We start from the raw sequence: 18597 nt of genomic DNA, 5'->3' as shown, positions 1-18597 counted from the left end.
TATGAGTCACTTTTCAAAGTCTTAGTCTTATAAACGAAATGAAATCTAGAGTCGGTCACAATGGGACCCAAAGTTTCCTTTGAATTGAAGTATAAACTCAATACTAGCTCAATTTTTGATTTAAAATGACCAACTATTTCAAAGAGTATAACAAAACTGTCGTGTCAATAATACTAAGGCTTGATCAAGAAACTAGAAAATTAAAATTAGCATATTTGATTCCATGCAGTGATAAATAGTACTTAACAATTTGGTCGTCACTAGGGCGATTAACATGCATTTATTTTATGCGCTTAAAACCAAAAGTAGATCTTCCGAAAAAAAAAAACCACTATAAAAAAAAAAGCCAAAAAAAATATTTTATGAATGAAGTGAATTGCCAGCCTGGCGTGCATTTTATTTTTAAATTTTATTTTTACTTGTTTTAACAATGTTCAAAGTGTCAACTCATGAGTTAGCTCAATCAAGCGGGCCGCTGAGCCGTAGACAAGAAACAACCACTACAAGCCATTCCTAGTCTCCATTACTATATATTCCTAAAGAAAAACAACAGAATATACTAGTATGGATCTCGTCACTGACTTCTTTATAACAAAACTAACCCTAGCAGGTTTATATCTGTTTATATCTGTTGGCATCTTCTGAGACATTCCCAAACACAGTTTAAAGACTTTGAACCAAAAAGTGTCCCCTAAACTAGGTGAAGACGTCAATAAGTAAAAAAAAACAAAATATTTCTTGCTAACTAGCAAACTGTGGACCGCTGACGGGACTAGCTGCCTGGCCCAGACATTGAGTCTGATGTATGGTGTATCGAACCATACTAATTGCTCTACTGTCTGGGTTTTCACATGGCGCCAAGAGGGGAAATAAAAAAAAAAGGATTTGTGAACTATTATAAAGATATATAAGATGCCCAATAAATAGTGTGGGAATAAAGACATAAGTCTATTCTGGTTATCTTTGAATCATTGTTGGAGTGAAGAGTGATCTGAATGACGTCATAACGTGCTTGGAAGACTGGGACTTAAACGACGCTGCACTGATGTTACGGACTGGCTGCTACAGTACAGGTCAGTTCTGCCCCATGCAGACCATTTACACTCACGATACGTTTTCATAGTAAAGTTTCCCTTTCAGATCTCGCGATTTATGATGTTAAGGTCATATATTTCTATGGCCAATGGTTAACGAGCAGGGTGTCACGTGACCATCACAACGACTAACCGCCTTTACCTTCACCAATTTAAGTCAAGTACCCCATTAGAGTTGGGTGGACTCAGGGGAGCCCTGAAAATCCCGAAAATCAAAATCCCAGTCTTCACTGATATTCGATCCAGGACTCCAGGTTCGAAAGTCAAGTGATTAACCACTCAGCCACTGCGCTCGCCATATATATATATAATATATATATAAAGAAGTGCTAGCACTTGTGTACACTATATAAGACTTGAGTTTACTTACAAAAATGTGAGATCTAATGCGATGATTGAGTCATCTATGTGAATAATTTGGTTATCCGACAAATACCTGTCAGAGAAAACATGATCACGTGACATTAATACATAACACCAACACTCTAAACTCTACAGGATTATGTGCACTTTTGGCCATCATCAAATAACAATAATACACAATTTTGTCTTAGTTGAAAAAAACAAACAAAAGAAACAAAAAAAAAACACATTGCCACTTCGTTTCGCTTCTATTTTTAGACCGATTCCATGTTTTAATTTTATTTTAAAAATTCATTATTCAAAGGTTAAAATGACGTGGAAAAAGTCCAAATTAAATTAAGCACATACAATAATTCGTTATTTAAAAAAATAACTACATTAGTACATGAGGTTGGTGACGCTAGTCCATGACTTGGAGAACCAACGATGTAGATCCAATACATTTAAACTCAAGTATTATGAACGACTAGCCCTACGGAACTTACACAGATACGCAAATGATATAACAACCGTAGTATTTGAAAAGAAAGTTTCAAACTAGAAAATAAGAAGATCACCACGACCTTATGACGTGACTAAGCTGAACATTTAAACAAAAAAGCTCTTTTGAAATTGCGATCTTCGCTCTAATAAGATCTGGAGGATCTGTGACATGTGAAACGTTTCCGTGAAATGTTGCTGTTTTTTTTTTAAATTCGTGTATGAAAATTGCTACATCACGAGCCAACAGTTTTTTTATTCATCCATGTTTGGCAGCGACCTAAAATTATAAACCCCAGCTCATTGAACAATTATACCCAGAAAATCCCAGACACTAGGGCTGAATAGAAGGCCACGGAGAATGATGGAAAAAATGTAACGAAGAGACTTAACAGTAAAAAAAAACAACAACACTTCACCAAGCTTTCAATCTCGCTGATCTACCTGAGGTTACCCACATTAGTACATTAGATCTTCTGTGGCATTTTACGTCTCGAGAGACGATATTTTCCCTTTGCAACTTCTTGTGTGACTGAAGAGGCCAATCCTTGATACACAGCTGCGGTCGCAGGTTGGGCATAGGTCATCACCAGGCGCCGTTGCATTTTCACCCTTCTTTCTGGTTCTGTTGTGTATGACATCTGCAATCCGGGACCTTTCCTTTATACTCTCTCTCTCCATGTGAATCTATCCAGTGCTACTTTTCCCCAGCTCATAGTGTCGATTTTGAAGAGCTTCATGTCGCGTTCGCATACATCCGTATAACGTAAAAGTGGGCGACCAGCGGCTCTCCTGCCTTCTATTAGATCGCCATACAGAATGTCCTGTGGAAGTCGACCTACTGGCATTCTACGAACGTGGCCAAGCCAGCCGAGACGTCTGCTGCTGATAACAGAGCGGGTGTCCTAGCACCCTGCTCTTCGTAGCACTTCCTCATTGATTATTTTATCTTACCAACTTATTTTGAAGATCCGCCTTAGGCATCAGAGGTGGAAGACATTCAGCTTTTTTATCCTGCCATGAGTAAGTTGACCAGGTTTTACTTCCGTATAGCAAAGTGCTCATCACACAGGTCTGGTAGACTAAGGCTTTAGTATTGTTAGTCAGCAATATGTTGTCCCACACTCTTTTCTACAACCGTGACATGGTGCCCATTGCTTTGACTATCCTGTTGTTAATGTATTTATCCAGTATAGCATTGTTGGATATGATGGAGCCAAGATAACAAAAGTGATCAACAATTTTTAGTGGTTGGCCATTAATGTTTACTTGAGCTGCAGTATGTGTGTTCGGAACTAGTATCTTAGTCTTGCTTTGACTAATATTTAAGCCGAACTTCTGGCAAGCAGCAGATAAGTTTGTCAACCAGGGACATTAGATCAATTCCTGTAATACCGTATACAGTGTGAAAGACGTAATAGTGTAGCTGTATATATTAGTTCGGTGAGAGTTTTCTATACATTTGAATGCTAAAACTCTGACCCGTATTAATTATAGTGCAATGAACTTTGAACTTATCAGTTCTCCAAGCCATGGAGATTACTGTCTACTATTCTGTAGTTCTAATGAAAAATACATTCTAAAATATAAGATAAAGGCATTACTTACAATGACTTCAGAGACGCCGGTAGCTGCCAGGAGCTTGATACTGAGACAAGTTGATTGTTGTCTAAATGTCTAGAGAAATGAAATTCATAGCAAGATATTAGTTGCGTGAAACATAGTTACAAAGGTGCGCTATAAAGATTAACTCCTGCGCCATTTTGCCCTCACTGGCATGGAGGAGAGTAGCTGGCAGAAGATGGAATTTGACAGAGACAGTTGGAGAGCTCTCACTAAGGCCGCGGGATACACATTTGAGGCCCGAAGAAAAGCGCTTGTAGAAGACAGGCGCAGAAGATGTAAAAAAAAAAAACTTAAATAGACCACAGGAGGGTAACGCCTTTGTCTGCATCCGTGGGGAAAAATATGTAGATCACAATTAGGTTCGTGCAATCATCTTTAATATTCGGAATCGAAGACATTGCCTTATTATAGATGTTCAATTTTGAGTTTGGCAACTCTACGAGTCTAGGTCTAGCTCTTAAAGTTGGCAAAGAGCAATGTATGATCTTGAAGTGGTATGGTCACGTGATGTGATCAGACACACTTGCTAAAAACTATTCAACAAGGAACAGTTCTCAATTTACCCCCCCCCCCCAACCCACAAAATTTTTTTTTATATTAAAAAGAATTTAAAAAAAAAAAAGTTTAATATTAAAAAGAATTTTTTTAAAAAGGCGTATACGGAGTGACATTTTATCAACAATTTTACTCAGTCATAACTGTACACAGTTGCGTAGGTTACTCCCCTGGACTTACGACTTTAACGCGTCTGCTATCTTGCAAAGTTGACAATTCGCGCTTGGGGAAGAAGGCACCGTTCAAGAGCAGCCATATCTCTTACTATCGCAAGGTTTATCTCCTGTTAACCTAGTGCATTCTCCATATAACGCAAAGTTAATTAATCACAACGAACTGATAAATCAGTTAATTATTTGATAGCGAGTTGATATATAGCTTGATAGAAAGATAACTCATTGAAAAGAAAAGGTTGGATGGATCATGTCAAAGCTCGAATCAGTTTATCTTTCCGAAATTCCCAAAGGGCAGCTAAAAACGTTTGAATGGTCAGCAGCGGTGACCACACAATCTCCCCAGTCGCAGCCTGCGAGGGTATTTTTAGAAAGTCGTGACATAAAATGAACTTACAAATATTTCAGTTGATGCAGATTTTGAAAAGCTCCTCCAGGAATTGTCGTCAAATTATTATTAGCCAGAACGCTAAAAATAGAAAAAGTATGATATGCAAACATAACCATTTATGTTTTTTTTTCTTTAATAAAATAAATTCAAAAATAATTTATTCTGTTGATTTTTTTTTTCATAATATTTTTAAAAAATGTTTTATTCATTTATCTGTCATGGCGGAATACTTTATTCAATTATTCTTTATATAACATATAAAAATGAGTTACAAAATACACCCTAACACATAGTGACAATCATAGTACACAGATGGCAAAGATGTCAACTCACAGTGTCTTTAGAGATGTCATCGAACCAAGCGTGTCCACGTGTAGCTCAGTAATCCGACAATTTTTCAAATTCCTGGAGAAATAGTCAAACGGCTATTTTATTTAAAGTCACTAGTAGACAAGTTTCCTAGTGATGTAGAGTTGTATAATACCAGCGAGTCAGTAAAACGATTGAGTGAGTTTACTGATATCTATATGATACACCTGTGGCATTTTACGTCTCCAGAGACGATCTTTTCCCTTTGCAACTTCTTGTGTGACTAAAGAGGCCAACCCTTGATACACAGCTGCGATCGCAGGTTGGGCATATATATATAATTGATACATAATAATAATATTAATACTGATAATCTTAATTGTCCATAAGGAAATTTGTCTTACGATTTGTGCATGACACCAAATAAAGATTTATAAAGTAAAAAATAAAGATATACCACCACACCAGGCTCCCTCTAAAGTTACACATGAAATGTTTATATTAGATAGTTGAACTGTATTTAGTGATTGAGTAGGCTATATTTGCAAGTTTATTGGAGTAATCGTGGAGTTTTATTTATGGTAAAAAGTTTTGTTCAGAATGGGATAATTTCTGTAATTTTTTTTAGTGACTGTGCCACTATTTCACTTTACATGGCTGCCTGGTTGTGCGGTTTGAGCGCTGGACTGTCGTTTGGATTTATCGATGGTCCCGGGTTCAAACCCTGCCCGCTCCCATCCCCCGTCGTCCTGCGGGAGGTTTGGACTAGGAAGTTAACTATCTTCAACTCTGAAGGAACATCCGAAACATGTAAAACATTTTACAAACATTTATGATTGTGTTTTCCATACAGTGCTTATGATTTTCTCTTCCAGTAGATTTAATGACACAAACCAGGGACGGACTGGGTATCAAAATCGGCCCGGGCATCACCATATAAACCGGCCCACAATTGGGTGTCACTTTTTTTAAAAATTTGTTTGCATTGAATTTTTTTTTCCTTTGGTCGCGACCAGACCGGCCCATTTGGTACCGGCCCACCGGGCATTTGCCCGTTTGCCCATATAGCCAGTCCGCCCCTGACACAAACAGAATTATTTTGGTGCCCGAATTGGGTCAGGATGCAGTGAGCGTGCTATAAGCATGAAAGGGTCGCCTGCAGTACACAAAACAAATTTAAAATAGTTCATTTTCTTCGAGCGATGCAGCTTCAACAAATGAAGTCAAGGTTTCAATTTCTTAAAACAAATTATCAAAAGACTTTTTAATCTAATCACAGATCACCGATTTCTGTCCTTTTTCATATTAGCACAGAATTATCAGAAATGACGAAAAAAAAATGTTGTCCAGTAGTTTTTTTGTTTTTTCCAACGTTTATTGATGTCGGTCAAATCTAGAAATCCATTGGTAAAATAGGAAGATGACGTCAATCTAAATGATCACCGGAAACGTCAGTAACAGAAGTCTACATCTGGTCACGTGAAATGAGTGACAGCTAGTGGTCATGTGGGATGTAAGATCAACAAAAATAATGTTACTGTATTTACTTTTTTTTTTTACTGTGGTTTATTCAGATTTTACTTTCACTTACGCTAACACACAAGACAAACAGGTTAACGCATCCACATCCAGACCATGTAATACTGTTGAACAGTCAAGGTTATTGAGAAATTGTATATAGCTCATGATCATTGACACTATTCATTGTAATATGTTCAGAAATTGTGCAAACTTGACGATTACTAGGTTGACTATTGTCTTTTATTGTAGACACAATCGAAGTCCTTGATGTTGGGATTCTTTCGAAAGGAACTGTCTTTAGTTTCTATGGAAGCTCGGAGTTCCCAACTTATTTACTGTTCAAACAGTAAAATCACTTATAGTGTCAGTATTTATAATTAAAATCAACACATTTTTAAGCATATTGTTAATTGAATAAAATAACTACAGCTAATGACACTAAATGATTAATTGTAACTTTGTTTAATTACTTTACCCTACTATATCATCTACTTCATGGACATTTAGTAATGTCCATGTGGATGTGTTATTTTATTATTAAAGAAATGCATATTATTGTAATAACTTGAAACAGGGCCGGCTTTTTATCATTGGATGCCCTGGGCCAAGTGAGTTTGGTGGCTCCACATGAAATAGAAAATTAAAAAAAAAAAAGTGAAAAAAAAAATGACGCAATTTATTTAAAACCTTGCGCATTCCAACAATAACACTGGGTGCAAGTGTCGTTATTTCTGGTCTAAATAAATGTTTTTCGTCCTTTGCGAGGCCCCCACCAATGGGAGGCCATAGGCGGGTGCCTAGTTTACCAATGCCTAAGGCCAGCCCTGATTGAAACTATATCGACGTTACAAATCAACGATCTCAAAAAAACGGACAGACGCGAAGATTCCATAGTCCCACAGTTGATGTAACATTAGGCCTAATAGTTATTAAAATGTATTTTCTCCAGGATAAAAAGGTTATTATTAGTATTTTTATTATTATTATTATTATTCCACTAATCTTATATCCAAACGCTGTTCACCAGTTTTACTTACAAATATGCTAGTCCAGATAATCCAGTGAATACACCATGATGGACATACAGTTGGTCAGTCAAGTTATTGTTGGATAAATATCTGAAATAAAAACCATTCCAATAAATCACTATAACAATTCAGACATTGCGGCCATGTTATACATTTTTATATTTATAGGTAGAACCCAACCGTGTAATAGCGGACAATTTGTAACTGATAGTTAATAGTGTTGATCTTTGAGGGCAGAGTTGCACACATTCTTATTGCGTTTCATTAATGATCTGGTGCAGTGGTGTCCAAACTACGGCCTGCTAGGTATATCCTGCCCATGACGTTATACGAACTGGCCTCACTCGAAACAAGTGAACTTAGAGCATATTGAAGCCATAAAGTAGTGATTCCATTGGAGTCTAGGATTTATTTTTTGTTATGACGTTGTCCGTGACATAGATGTAGGAAACTTAAATGACCCACAGGTCAAAAATGGTCTGGTGAATGTCTTATGAGGTTATCTAACAAGGGGTCATGACCTCTACGTGAAGTCCTCATGAAGAAGGACTGAAAAAAAAATGTGAGAACTGTCTACCAGAGCCGTAATGAGGGGGAAGGAGGGTGCACGGTGCCCCGGGCGCCACTTTCGGGGGGGGGGCGTCACACGCAGAGAGATAGATATTTCAGTTAGGTAATTCATTCTAAGGTTATTTGTACCATACTATTATTAAATACTTTTTATTTATTCTATGTGATGTTGATGGAAAATGGAAGGGAAAAGGGGGGGGGGGCAATAAAGTTTCTTGCCCCGGACGCACGTGGTGCTCAATATGCCTCTACTGTCGACGTCCTGGTTTTCCTATGACTGCAAGAGGGATTGTCTTCTATCAACTATTACTTGTTATTGGCTAAATATTATATTGGTCCTATGTCCGAATCTCAGTCCTCTGGTGTATTTTGTTACCTCGTAGTTAGCAGGGACCAGAAGGATGTACATTAGCTATACATCCACGTGTTATAGTGATAGTGACATTCACGGCTGGGAAGCACCAGCTCTCGATCGCTCCTCATGGCGTGAAGCTGTGAGTCTCAGAGTCTCGAGGTTCGAAGCAAGAAGAATGGCCAGCGTGAAAGAGCGCCGAACCAACAAAAAGCTGAGAGATGAAGCAGGCCTATCTTCAACTGACCAAACCTACCCATGCCACGTATGCGGCTGGTTTTTTAAAGCGAGACCATAGGAAATGAGAAATGTGTTCATTTTCGATCACGAAGGAGGAGCTATATATATATATACGTGTTGGGGTTTGAAAAACTTTGTGTTTCAAAAGTTAATTCTTTGTTTATCTCCAGCGCATATGGGAGGAAAAACAAGAGAAGACAATACCATTGTCCTCCCCCCTTCTTCCAAAATCCAGCGATTTTCAATAATATCTTCCTTACTCTCCCCCCCCCCCCCCCCGAGTAACGTTAATGTCCACTATTCCCTTGCGTTGTGGTGGAGTGGACTTCAGCTGGTTAACGGTACTGTCATGGCTTCCTCACGATTGCAGATTGCTCAAAGGGTCCGCACGATTAACGAAGGTTTCACCTGCCCTTCAAAGTAAAAGATAGATTCAAGTCTTCAAGCCACCACACTTTTAAAGATTGTCATCCCCCCCCCCACCCCAAACAAACACATCCGGCTAACCGCAATATCATAGGCTCCTTCATTTTTTTTAGCATTCAATGATTCCAGCTCTTAGAATTGGAATCAATAAAAGTGAATTCATCACTATTCGTGAATATAATCACTCAGTAACAATGTGTCAAGTTTACTTCCATATGAAAGGGAACAAACTCTAACTACACCATTACTTTTCACTTCTACCCCTTAATTATTAACTCATGTGGTGATTACATTAATCTGATCAGACTCACTGTTCCCCCCCTACACACACACACACAAAAGGAGACAAAGGGAGAGACAGACAGACATATGAAGAGGTATCGACCAAGCTGAATTCAATAAGCGCTTCTGTCATAGTTAGGCGATGGTCGGCTCTTTAATCTGTGATTTTGTTTCTCCCTGATACGCTGTTGGACTCGATTAGTCTGGTCAAGCGATTAGTCACGTGCTAGTCCGGTCAAGCGTTTAGTCACGTGTTCGTCTTGTCTTCTTGACTACAGAAGGAAAGAAAGAAGGAAAGAAAAGAGGAAGAGGGAGAAAGGAAAACAAGAGAGAGAGAAAGAGAGAGAGAGAAAAGATTGAGGAAGACAGAAAGTTAGGAAGAGAGAGAGAGAGAGAGAGAGAGAAAGGTTGAGGAATGCAGAACGTTAGGAGAGAGAGAGTGAGACATCTGTGACAGACCAAGAGATACAAATGTTGACTTTGAAGACAATGACAGCAGATGTGGCCAGATTTTTTCCAGCAGACGTATCATGGACTTTTATCAAAACAGAACACAAAAAATGATGAAGGCCTAAAAGAACCAAAAAGTCTGCAGCTTAAATCTGCACTGTGGCCAAATGATCGAAGGACCGGATACCACAAAATCCCTGGCCGAATATGACCCGTGGACCGTAGATTAGTCGTTACTGAGTTACAGCAAATAACAAAAGACAATATGAAACCTTATTTGATAAAGAAGAAGAAAAAAAAAAAGAAACAGACAAACAGTTAATACGTTCCCATGGTTCTCTTTTCTCAGTTCTCTTTTATTCAATTAACCCCCCCCCTCTCTCTCTCTCTCTCTCTCTCTCTCTCTCTTCTATACTCTCCCTTTCTCAAAGTTTTATGGGAAAAAAAGAATTTAAGCAAAATTATTGTAATTATTGAAAGCCATGGACTAAATGACTAACTTTAAAGTAGATCTAAACTAAAAAATACTAAAATCATTACGAAATCACAGGGATTCTCAAGATTTGTGAGACGATACACGAACGATGCTGCGCGATACTTAGCGTGGATTTTCACTCAAAGGTTCAGAATAATTTTATCATCTCGAAATGTGCAACGTGGAATCTAAGTCCTTGATCTTGACACACTGATCTCCACGCTACACTAGACATTACAACTTTAGTGATCTGAATATTTAACCTAAATCCAAAGTCCCCCCCCTCCCCACCTTGACGGCAAACGTGACATTTTTTTTGTACTTGACAAATTTAGAATGTTGGATATTCCACTTCTAACCTTTTTTACGCTGAATGAGTTACAGCCTGAAGGAAGACTTGTGGTGAAAGTGATTTACCGGAGAGTTTCTCAGCTGGACCGTAAAATATTTGTAAATGCTCAATTAAGCGAAAGAGAATGTTAGCTGGTTTCATTCTTACGAAGATACTTTTCCTTAACTGCCTTTATTATCCTAAATGATGTATAAACAAGGCTTGTAACGGAGTCCGAAGATGAATGAGGAGTGCAGTATTTCATGTGGCAATGAAGTTAATCATATCCTAGACTGCAGAATAGTAGGGGATGACGTCAGACAGGATTCAAACTCGCAAAGTAAATCGACAGTCCAAAGTGCATACCACCCAACCAGGAAGCCAATCATGTTTATGGAGAAGCGCTGTTTCCATTGAAGTGATCACCAACTGAAGGTGACCCGACAAAATAGCGCGGACAAAATAGTGCCGACAAATTAGCGCCTACAAAATAGCGCGAAATTTCCCGACAAAATAGCGCGGACAAAATAGTGCTGATGAAAAAGCGCCTACAAAATAGCGCGTAATTTCCCGACAAAATAGCGCAAGACAAAACAGCGCGGACTTGTATATGATGTGTATAAAAGTACTGGATTATTAGTAATTGTATGTCCTGGGCAGCATTTTTGTTGATGTTACTATCTTTTTCAATATTAATAGTATGCCATATTTGCAGAGAACGAGAGTACTTTAAGTTTTATATCATTCCCTTTTTCACCAATGTTTCAAATGCATAACTTGCTAAAAATAGGATTTGAAAAGAGGCGACCCCTGTTTCAAGCAGTGATGGAATTTCTACGTGACATTTCCTACTATGTAACTTTGTGAAAGTTTGTGTGTGTGTGTAAAAATCTGACAAGTATTTTTGCCTGTTTTCAAAGTACACTTTTAGAATATAAATAAATGATATATTTTGAAATTATTCATTTTAGCTTATTATAATTTTTGCTTAGTGTTTGCATATTTATCTTTTAAGATATCTAAAGTGTTTCCTGCAAAATGACTGAAACATATTTTCCTGCGTTATTTTGTTGGCGCTATTTTGTTGGCGCTACTTTGTCGGCGCTATTTTGTCGGCGCTTTATTGTCCGCGCTATTTTGTCGGGGTACCCCAACTGAAACGTCTATTTTTAGTTGTCTCTGAATGATCGTCAAACATACAAAACCATCGTCCAGTCAGGACTACCAGTTGCCACATTATCCATTCAACATAAACCCCTTGACTATAAACGTTTAATTTAACAACAGATGAGCGTCGGACGTAATACAAATCTTAATGTAGGAATGTCCGTAAGTTTTATAAGATATAATAAGTTCAACTTCCGGACACCTCATACTTTTATATTGTTTTAACAAGTTTCGGATTTCCCTCCAAAATTAAAGATTTCTACATCCTAGCCCGAATCTCCCGCAGCACGTACAGTACGACGGAACCAGGCAGCCACCCAAAGAGTAAAATATAAAAATAAAGAGCACTACCAAAAGGTATAAGAACATTAGGCTTTTCTGATAATGCATTGTTAAATCCATTGGAGCTCTATAATCCAAGGGCGTATAAAATGACGATTCTGCAGCGAACATAACCAGGAGAAAAAGAGGGAAACTAGTAAAAATGAGCGATGTCATCAAATAGAGACCTGCCTAAGCACAGAACAATGTTAAGAACAATATAGGAGCGACAGATGGTGTACAGTTGAAGGATCAGTGATGTATTGACGACCACCTCCCCCCCCCAAAAAAAAAAACATTGATTGATAACTCTTTGATAACAAAAATCTAGAGTCCTCGTCTACTATCCAATATGTTCATATGTCGTCAGTTCCTTGACATTTTGCTCAATCCCTTGACATTTTGTTCAATTCCTTGACATTTTGTTCACTGAAATTGTATTGTGTGTGTGTGTGTGTGCGTAGGCTAGTTCGTAAGTTGATCAGAGCCAATTGTTTTTTTATTGAACCTCCAGTCTATGACAAGTCAAATCCCATCTCAGAATTGAAGTGAAACACCAAAAATCCTGTCTACATCGTTCTACAACTCACAACAAAGTTTTTTGTTTTGTTCAAATGTAAAGTAGATACAAGAGTTGTACTTTGTCCATGTGGCCTACCATTTGATAGAAAAGTACAGACATATATAATCAATGGTTTATATTCTAATCTGTCGGATATTAAAAGCTTGACAGGACATGAAATTTGTTATTCTTTTTTATCATTTAAGGCTGAGGAATATATCTAAATATTTATTTATAAAACATACACACACACACGCATATAAATATATATATATATATATATATATATATATATATATATATATATAGAGAGAGAGAGAGAGAGAGAGAGAGAGAGAGAGAGAGAGAGAGGGAGAGAGAGAGAGAAAGAGAGACAGAGATAGACATAGACATATATATATATATATATAAATATATATATATATATAGACAGAGACATAGATATAGAGATAGATATAGATATAGACATACATATAGTCATATATATAGACATAGATATAGCCTAGATATAGGTATATATATAGACATAGATATAGCCTAGATATAGGTATATATATAGACATAGATATAGACATAGACATATATATGTAGACATAGATATAGACATAGACATAGATATATATTCAGAGACTGAGAGAAAAAAAACAGAGACAGACAGATAGGTAGATTAGATAGATTAGATAGATAGATAGATAGATAGATAGATAGATAGATTAGATAGATAGATAGATAGATAGATAGATAGATAGATAGATAGATAGATAGATTATTAGATAGATAACTTAACTGGGCACGTGACATACGTTGGGTAAGAAAGGTGAAAGGTCGTTGTGCTGACCACATGACACTTTTGTCGGCCATAGAAGTAGATGAGTTCTACATCACCTGCCCCCAAAGGACTGAAAAGGTCATGTTAACCTTTAGCTACTAGTTTATAAACGTGTGGTGACCGCACAGCTATATAACATCATGTGCAGATATTGAAACTAAAGTGATGAAGCATAAGAAGAAATAACAGATAATATATTTCTTATAAGAATATAAAAAATTATAAAAATGCATCGCTCTACTTACAGGTACATGAGATTTTTCAACCCATAAAATGTCCGGTTTGGTAAGGTCCATATCTGGTTCTTGTCCAAGGCACTGTGAAATTATTTATGAAAAACATTTTTTAGGGATGCAATCACTTTTCGGGTGGTTGCTAAAAATCCTTTTTTTTACCAAGCTTCTATTAACTCACTCTGTCTGTCTGCTACAAGTTTTGTTCACGTTATTTCTCTCACAGCCATTCTCGGATCGGGTAAAAACTTTACACAATTATTTCTTGAACTTAACGAAACATGAAACAATTAAAAAAAAAGACCAAATAGATGATTGATTATTGGGAATTAATTATTTTGGTATCGAAAAGGGAAATGCTAATAATTGAGAGATGTGGGGTTTCTTCCCTTTTTTATGTTTTGTACACGTTTTTTCTCTCACTTCTAATTCTCGGATTAAGTGAAAATTATGCATAAATATTCATACTCGATGAAATACATGAATCAATCAGAAAATCCACCAATTATTTAATCAATTAGTAGGAATTAGTTAATTTTGTTTATGTAGAAAAAGGGAGCTTTTTTCCTGCACTATTGATTTTGCATTTCTTTCTCTTAGATAAGCTTTGTTGTTTTTTTTTAAATAATTTATATTTGTTTGCAGCTTCAGAGTTTAATGCTTTATAGGTTAAGATATAAAACGCCCACAGCGATTTGGTTGTCTACCAGCAGTTTGGTGCTACAAGTCAATGACCGTCAACATCGATGTATTTACATGATTGTTCTCTTAATGCAGATAAATAGTACTCCGAATTTTGCTAACTAAAATACAAGTTATACCAACCCCCCAACCCTACATAGAGTTTAGGCTGCTAAAGAGGTGGAGGGAGTCACTAAATTACCATAAACACCAAATTGTTATGACTATTCCGTTGTAAAGCAATGATTTTGGAGTTTTCTTAATGATTTGGTTAATATTACATTTCATCGTAAGTACCGTAGTGTATTCAAAAAAACGAACGATAACTCACATCTCTCGTAACAGACCGTTCTTCTGGAATATTGACTGTGGAAGGGAGGTGAGTTTGTTCCCTTGTAAATGTCTGAAATAATAAAAACAACAAGAAATTGAATTTTGAGCAAAAATATGACATAAGGTTTAGATTTTACAAACATGTCACAAGAGAGGTTCACTTGGTTTTTTTTGTTGTTTTTTTAATGAATAAAACTCTTGCTATAATGTTTCCTAGTCAAATGTCTCGTGTATACCCCTTCTATGACTTTCAGTAATCAGATTAGCAATTACTCTCAGACTACTGACGGATCTAGGGTGGGGGGCGATAGGGGCGATCGTCCACCCCCCCCTCGGCCGACTCCCTTTGGCAAGGGAGGGGGTAACGGACGAATTTTAGGAAAGAAATCACACAATTTGTAAACGAATTTATTAGTTATGTTAATAATATATACTAATTATCTATATTTCAATCTATTTTTAGATTGTTTCGCCCCCCCCCTTTTTCTAGTATGTTAGCCGATTTAGTGGGGTTGGGAGGGGGCGATGGAATCAACCCCCCCCCCACCAAAAACTTTTGAGGGATTGGGCGCCACTTGTTACGTTCCTTTCTAAGATGAGACTCTTTGAACAGTATATTAACACTAAAATAACAATGTCCTCGTTTAGAACTCATTTTATTTCCATGAACACTAGAACACTATTTCGTTTCTATCTCTCCATTTTGGTTCTCCTCTCCTTTCAACACGCATTCGCACCGTTTCACATTTACACGCACGTAACACATACTCCTTTTAAAATCTTCCTCTACCACTGGGGGTACGCCTATCCCACTTTGGGAAACACTGTTATAATAGATGTTTGTGGTATCAAAAGCTGCAAAGTTGACATGGATAAAGAGTAATAATTTCATGTCACTGTTCTTTCCAATGATCGATCGGGAAATCCGATTCCCACGTATCTTATACATAGGATTGAAAACCAATAAGGTGTTTCGCTAAATGCTAAAAATGTGCGAGGTGTTCCGTTGAGAAAAAGAGTTTGGGAAACATTGTTCTAGGCAGTAAAGTAAACTAGGCTTGTAAAAGGCCTTGAAATCATTTTCCTCCACAGACACGCCATTACTACTAAGTAATGTGGTAGATTTAAAAAAATAAATATTAAAGAATGCTGTTGTTTAGCTCTGGACAAGACTTGCGGAAAAAATATAATTCAATGAATTCTAAGCAGATTATAGAAAATAAAATCAATTTCTACACATTTTGAGATTTCTATTTTAAATAAGCTTCTTGGTGCATAGAGAAAATAAAATTTATTATAATCTTTTTGTTTTGACATTCTTAAAGCTAAACAACTTGAAGGCAGAATACTTTTTTTATATTTCCCTGTTATCATAAAAATATGTTTTTATCTTAAATGTTTTATAATTTTTAAAAAAAGTGTGCCAAGCATTAGAAAAAAAAAACATTCAAAAATATATTTACAACAACAGAGATTCCGTCAGAATGCTAAAGCCTAGGCCATCTTCGCCGGATGGAGGAGATCGCATCCCGAAAATCAATCTTTACGGGCAACTCGCGCCTGGCTCCAGAAAAACTGGACACCCCACCTCCGTTACGTGGATGTAATAAAGCGAGACCTGAAAGTAGTAAACATTGATACTGACCCTTGGGAAAACATAGCACTAGACCTCATTTGATGGAGAGAGACAGTAACCAAGAAAGCTATGGACAGTGATAAAAACATGGGCCTCAGCTATGGAAGAAAAGCGTGTCAAACGAAAAATCGCCAGCTCCTCTACCACTAAAGTGAAATCCATCTTGACCTGCAATATATGTGGACGGGAGTGTCTCTCCAAAATAGGGCTCCACTGTCACATGAAAAAGTGTTCTACGACTGAAGGAGGTCAACAAGTCACAATGTGCATGAATATGTGGATAGGTATGTAGATTTGTCAATGCCGTTATACACACACACACACACAAATGTATTTGACCTTTAACCTTTTCTCAATATGGAAATGTAAAGAGGATATGTTTATTGTAACAACTTAAGGAGAGCAACACTACGCTATAGATGTTTATTTACATGGGGACATATTTTTAACAATGTCTGCCTTGAGCACAGCCTCTTCATAAACCCTAGACTTGGGTGGAACTTTATCTCATACAGTGCACACCTTCTGCACTAGCTTAGATGGCGCTGTGCATGGCAGGGTTATACCCATAGACATCAATAAATATAGACTGGACGAAGGAAGTAGCTTCATGTAACTTGAAAACATGTATATCTATTGTATTCGGATTTCCGAAGTATGAAAAATTGCATGATCTTCATTCTTAGAGATTAAACAAAACTACACTGCCTCCTTATTTACAATATATATAGGTGTGTGGCTGAAATAGACATGAATACTTAACTTTTATACTGCTCATAAATGCTGTATAATAAAGTACACAAAATAGCAAGTCACACATTTTCGTTTCATAAAACTCTTTTATCGGCCAGTCTGTATTTATTGATGTCTATGGTTATAACAATATGTAGCTTATATGTTTGCATTGTGTGTGTGTGTGTGGAAGCTCAATGAGGCTTACAATATATCCTTAAAAGTAAATAAAACATCTTCTTTTGATTAGAGACACATTCTCAATTGTATTTTCTCAGATCTAACAAAATATCGTTAACGACATATGATTCATATTAACAACTCAACATTAAAATGTCTAGCGTCTAGGTATCAGCGCGACTCTCGTAGAAAACGCAGGATCACGTGGAGTCTTGGTACGCCTGTCCTAGACAACGTAACGTCACGTGGTTCTTAGCACGTCTGTCGTAAAACAAGGAAGATCAATTAGGATTTCACACGTCTGTCGTAAAAAGGAAGTTTCCTTTGATCTTGACAGGCCTGTGGTAGAAAACGGGAGGTCACTTTGATCTTGACAGGCCTGTGGTAGAAAACGGGAGGTCACTTTGATCTTGACAGGCCTGTGGTAGAAAACGGGAGGTCACTTTGATCTTGACAGGCCTGTGGTAGAAAACGGGAGGTCACTTTGATCTTGACAGGCCTGTGGTAGAAAACGGGAGGTCACTTTGATCTTGACAGGCCTGTGGTAGAAAACGGGAGGTCACTTTGATCTTGACAGGCCTGTGGTAGAAAACGTGAGGTCACTTTGATCTTGACAGTCCTGTGGTAGAAAACGGGAGGTCACTTTGATCTTGACAGGCCTGTGGTAGAAAACGGGAGGTCACTTTGATCTTGACAGGCCTGTGGTAGAAAACGGGAGGTCACTTTGATCTTGACAGGCCTGTGGTAGAAAACGGGAGGTCACTTTGATCTTGACAGGCCTGTGGTAGAAAACGGGAGGTCACTTTGATCTTGACAGGCCTGTGGTAGAAAACGGGAGGTCACTTTGATCTTGACAGGCCTGTGGTAGAAAACGGGAGGTCACTTTGATCTTGACAGGCCTGTGGTAGAAAACGGGAGGTCACTTTGATCTTGACAGGCCTGTGGTAGAAAACGGGAGGTCACTTTGATCTTGACAGGCCTGTGGTAGAAAATGGGAGGTCACTTTGATCTTGACAGGCCTGTGGTAGAAAACGGGAGGTTACTTTGATCTTGACAGGCCTGTGGTAGAAAATGGGAGGTCACTTTGATCTTGACAGGCCTGTGGTAGAAAACGGGAGGTTACTTTGATCTTGACAGGCCTGTGGTAGAAAACGGGAGGTTACTTTGATCTTGACAGGCCTGTGGTAGAAAACGGGAGGTCACTTTGATCTTGACAGACCTGTGGTAGAAAACGGGAGGTTACTTTGATCTTGACAG

General features: G+C 37.7%; 1 protein-coding gene across 3 annotated transcripts in view; it reads right to left on the bottom strand.

Moving 5' to 3' along the window:
• Positions 1–18597, bottom strand: part of LOC106073171 (uncharacterized) — a 211673-nt gene that overhangs the window by 58171 nt on the left and 134905 nt on the right. For all 3 annotated transcript variants that reach the window (XM_056025960.1, XM_056025959.1, XM_056025958.1), the window contains 7 exons: positions 14791–14862; positions 13791–13862; positions 7550–7630; positions 5016–5087; positions 4689–4760; positions 3546–3614; positions 1465–1530 (listed from right to left, as the gene is read on the bottom strand). In XM_056025960.1, the coding sequence (XP_055881935.1) occupies positions 1465–1530; positions 3546–3614; positions 4689–4760; positions 5016–5087; positions 7550–7630; positions 13791–13862; positions 14791–14862 (504 nt within the window). The remainder of the gene's footprint in view (positions 1–1464; positions 1531–3545; positions 3615–4688; positions 4761–5015; positions 5088–7549; positions 7631–13790; positions 13863–14790; positions 14863–18597) is intronic.

This window comes from Biomphalaria glabrata, chromosome 4 (assembly GCF_947242115.1).
Source record: "Biomphalaria glabrata chromosome 4, xgBioGlab47.1, whole genome shotgun sequence".
In the NCBI taxonomy this organism is placed as follows: Eukaryota; Metazoa; Mollusca; class Gastropoda; family Planorbidae; genus Biomphalaria; species Biomphalaria glabrata.
The sequence above is the reverse complement of the archived record's forward strand: the minus strand, read 5'-3'. Positions and strand labels throughout refer to the sequence as shown.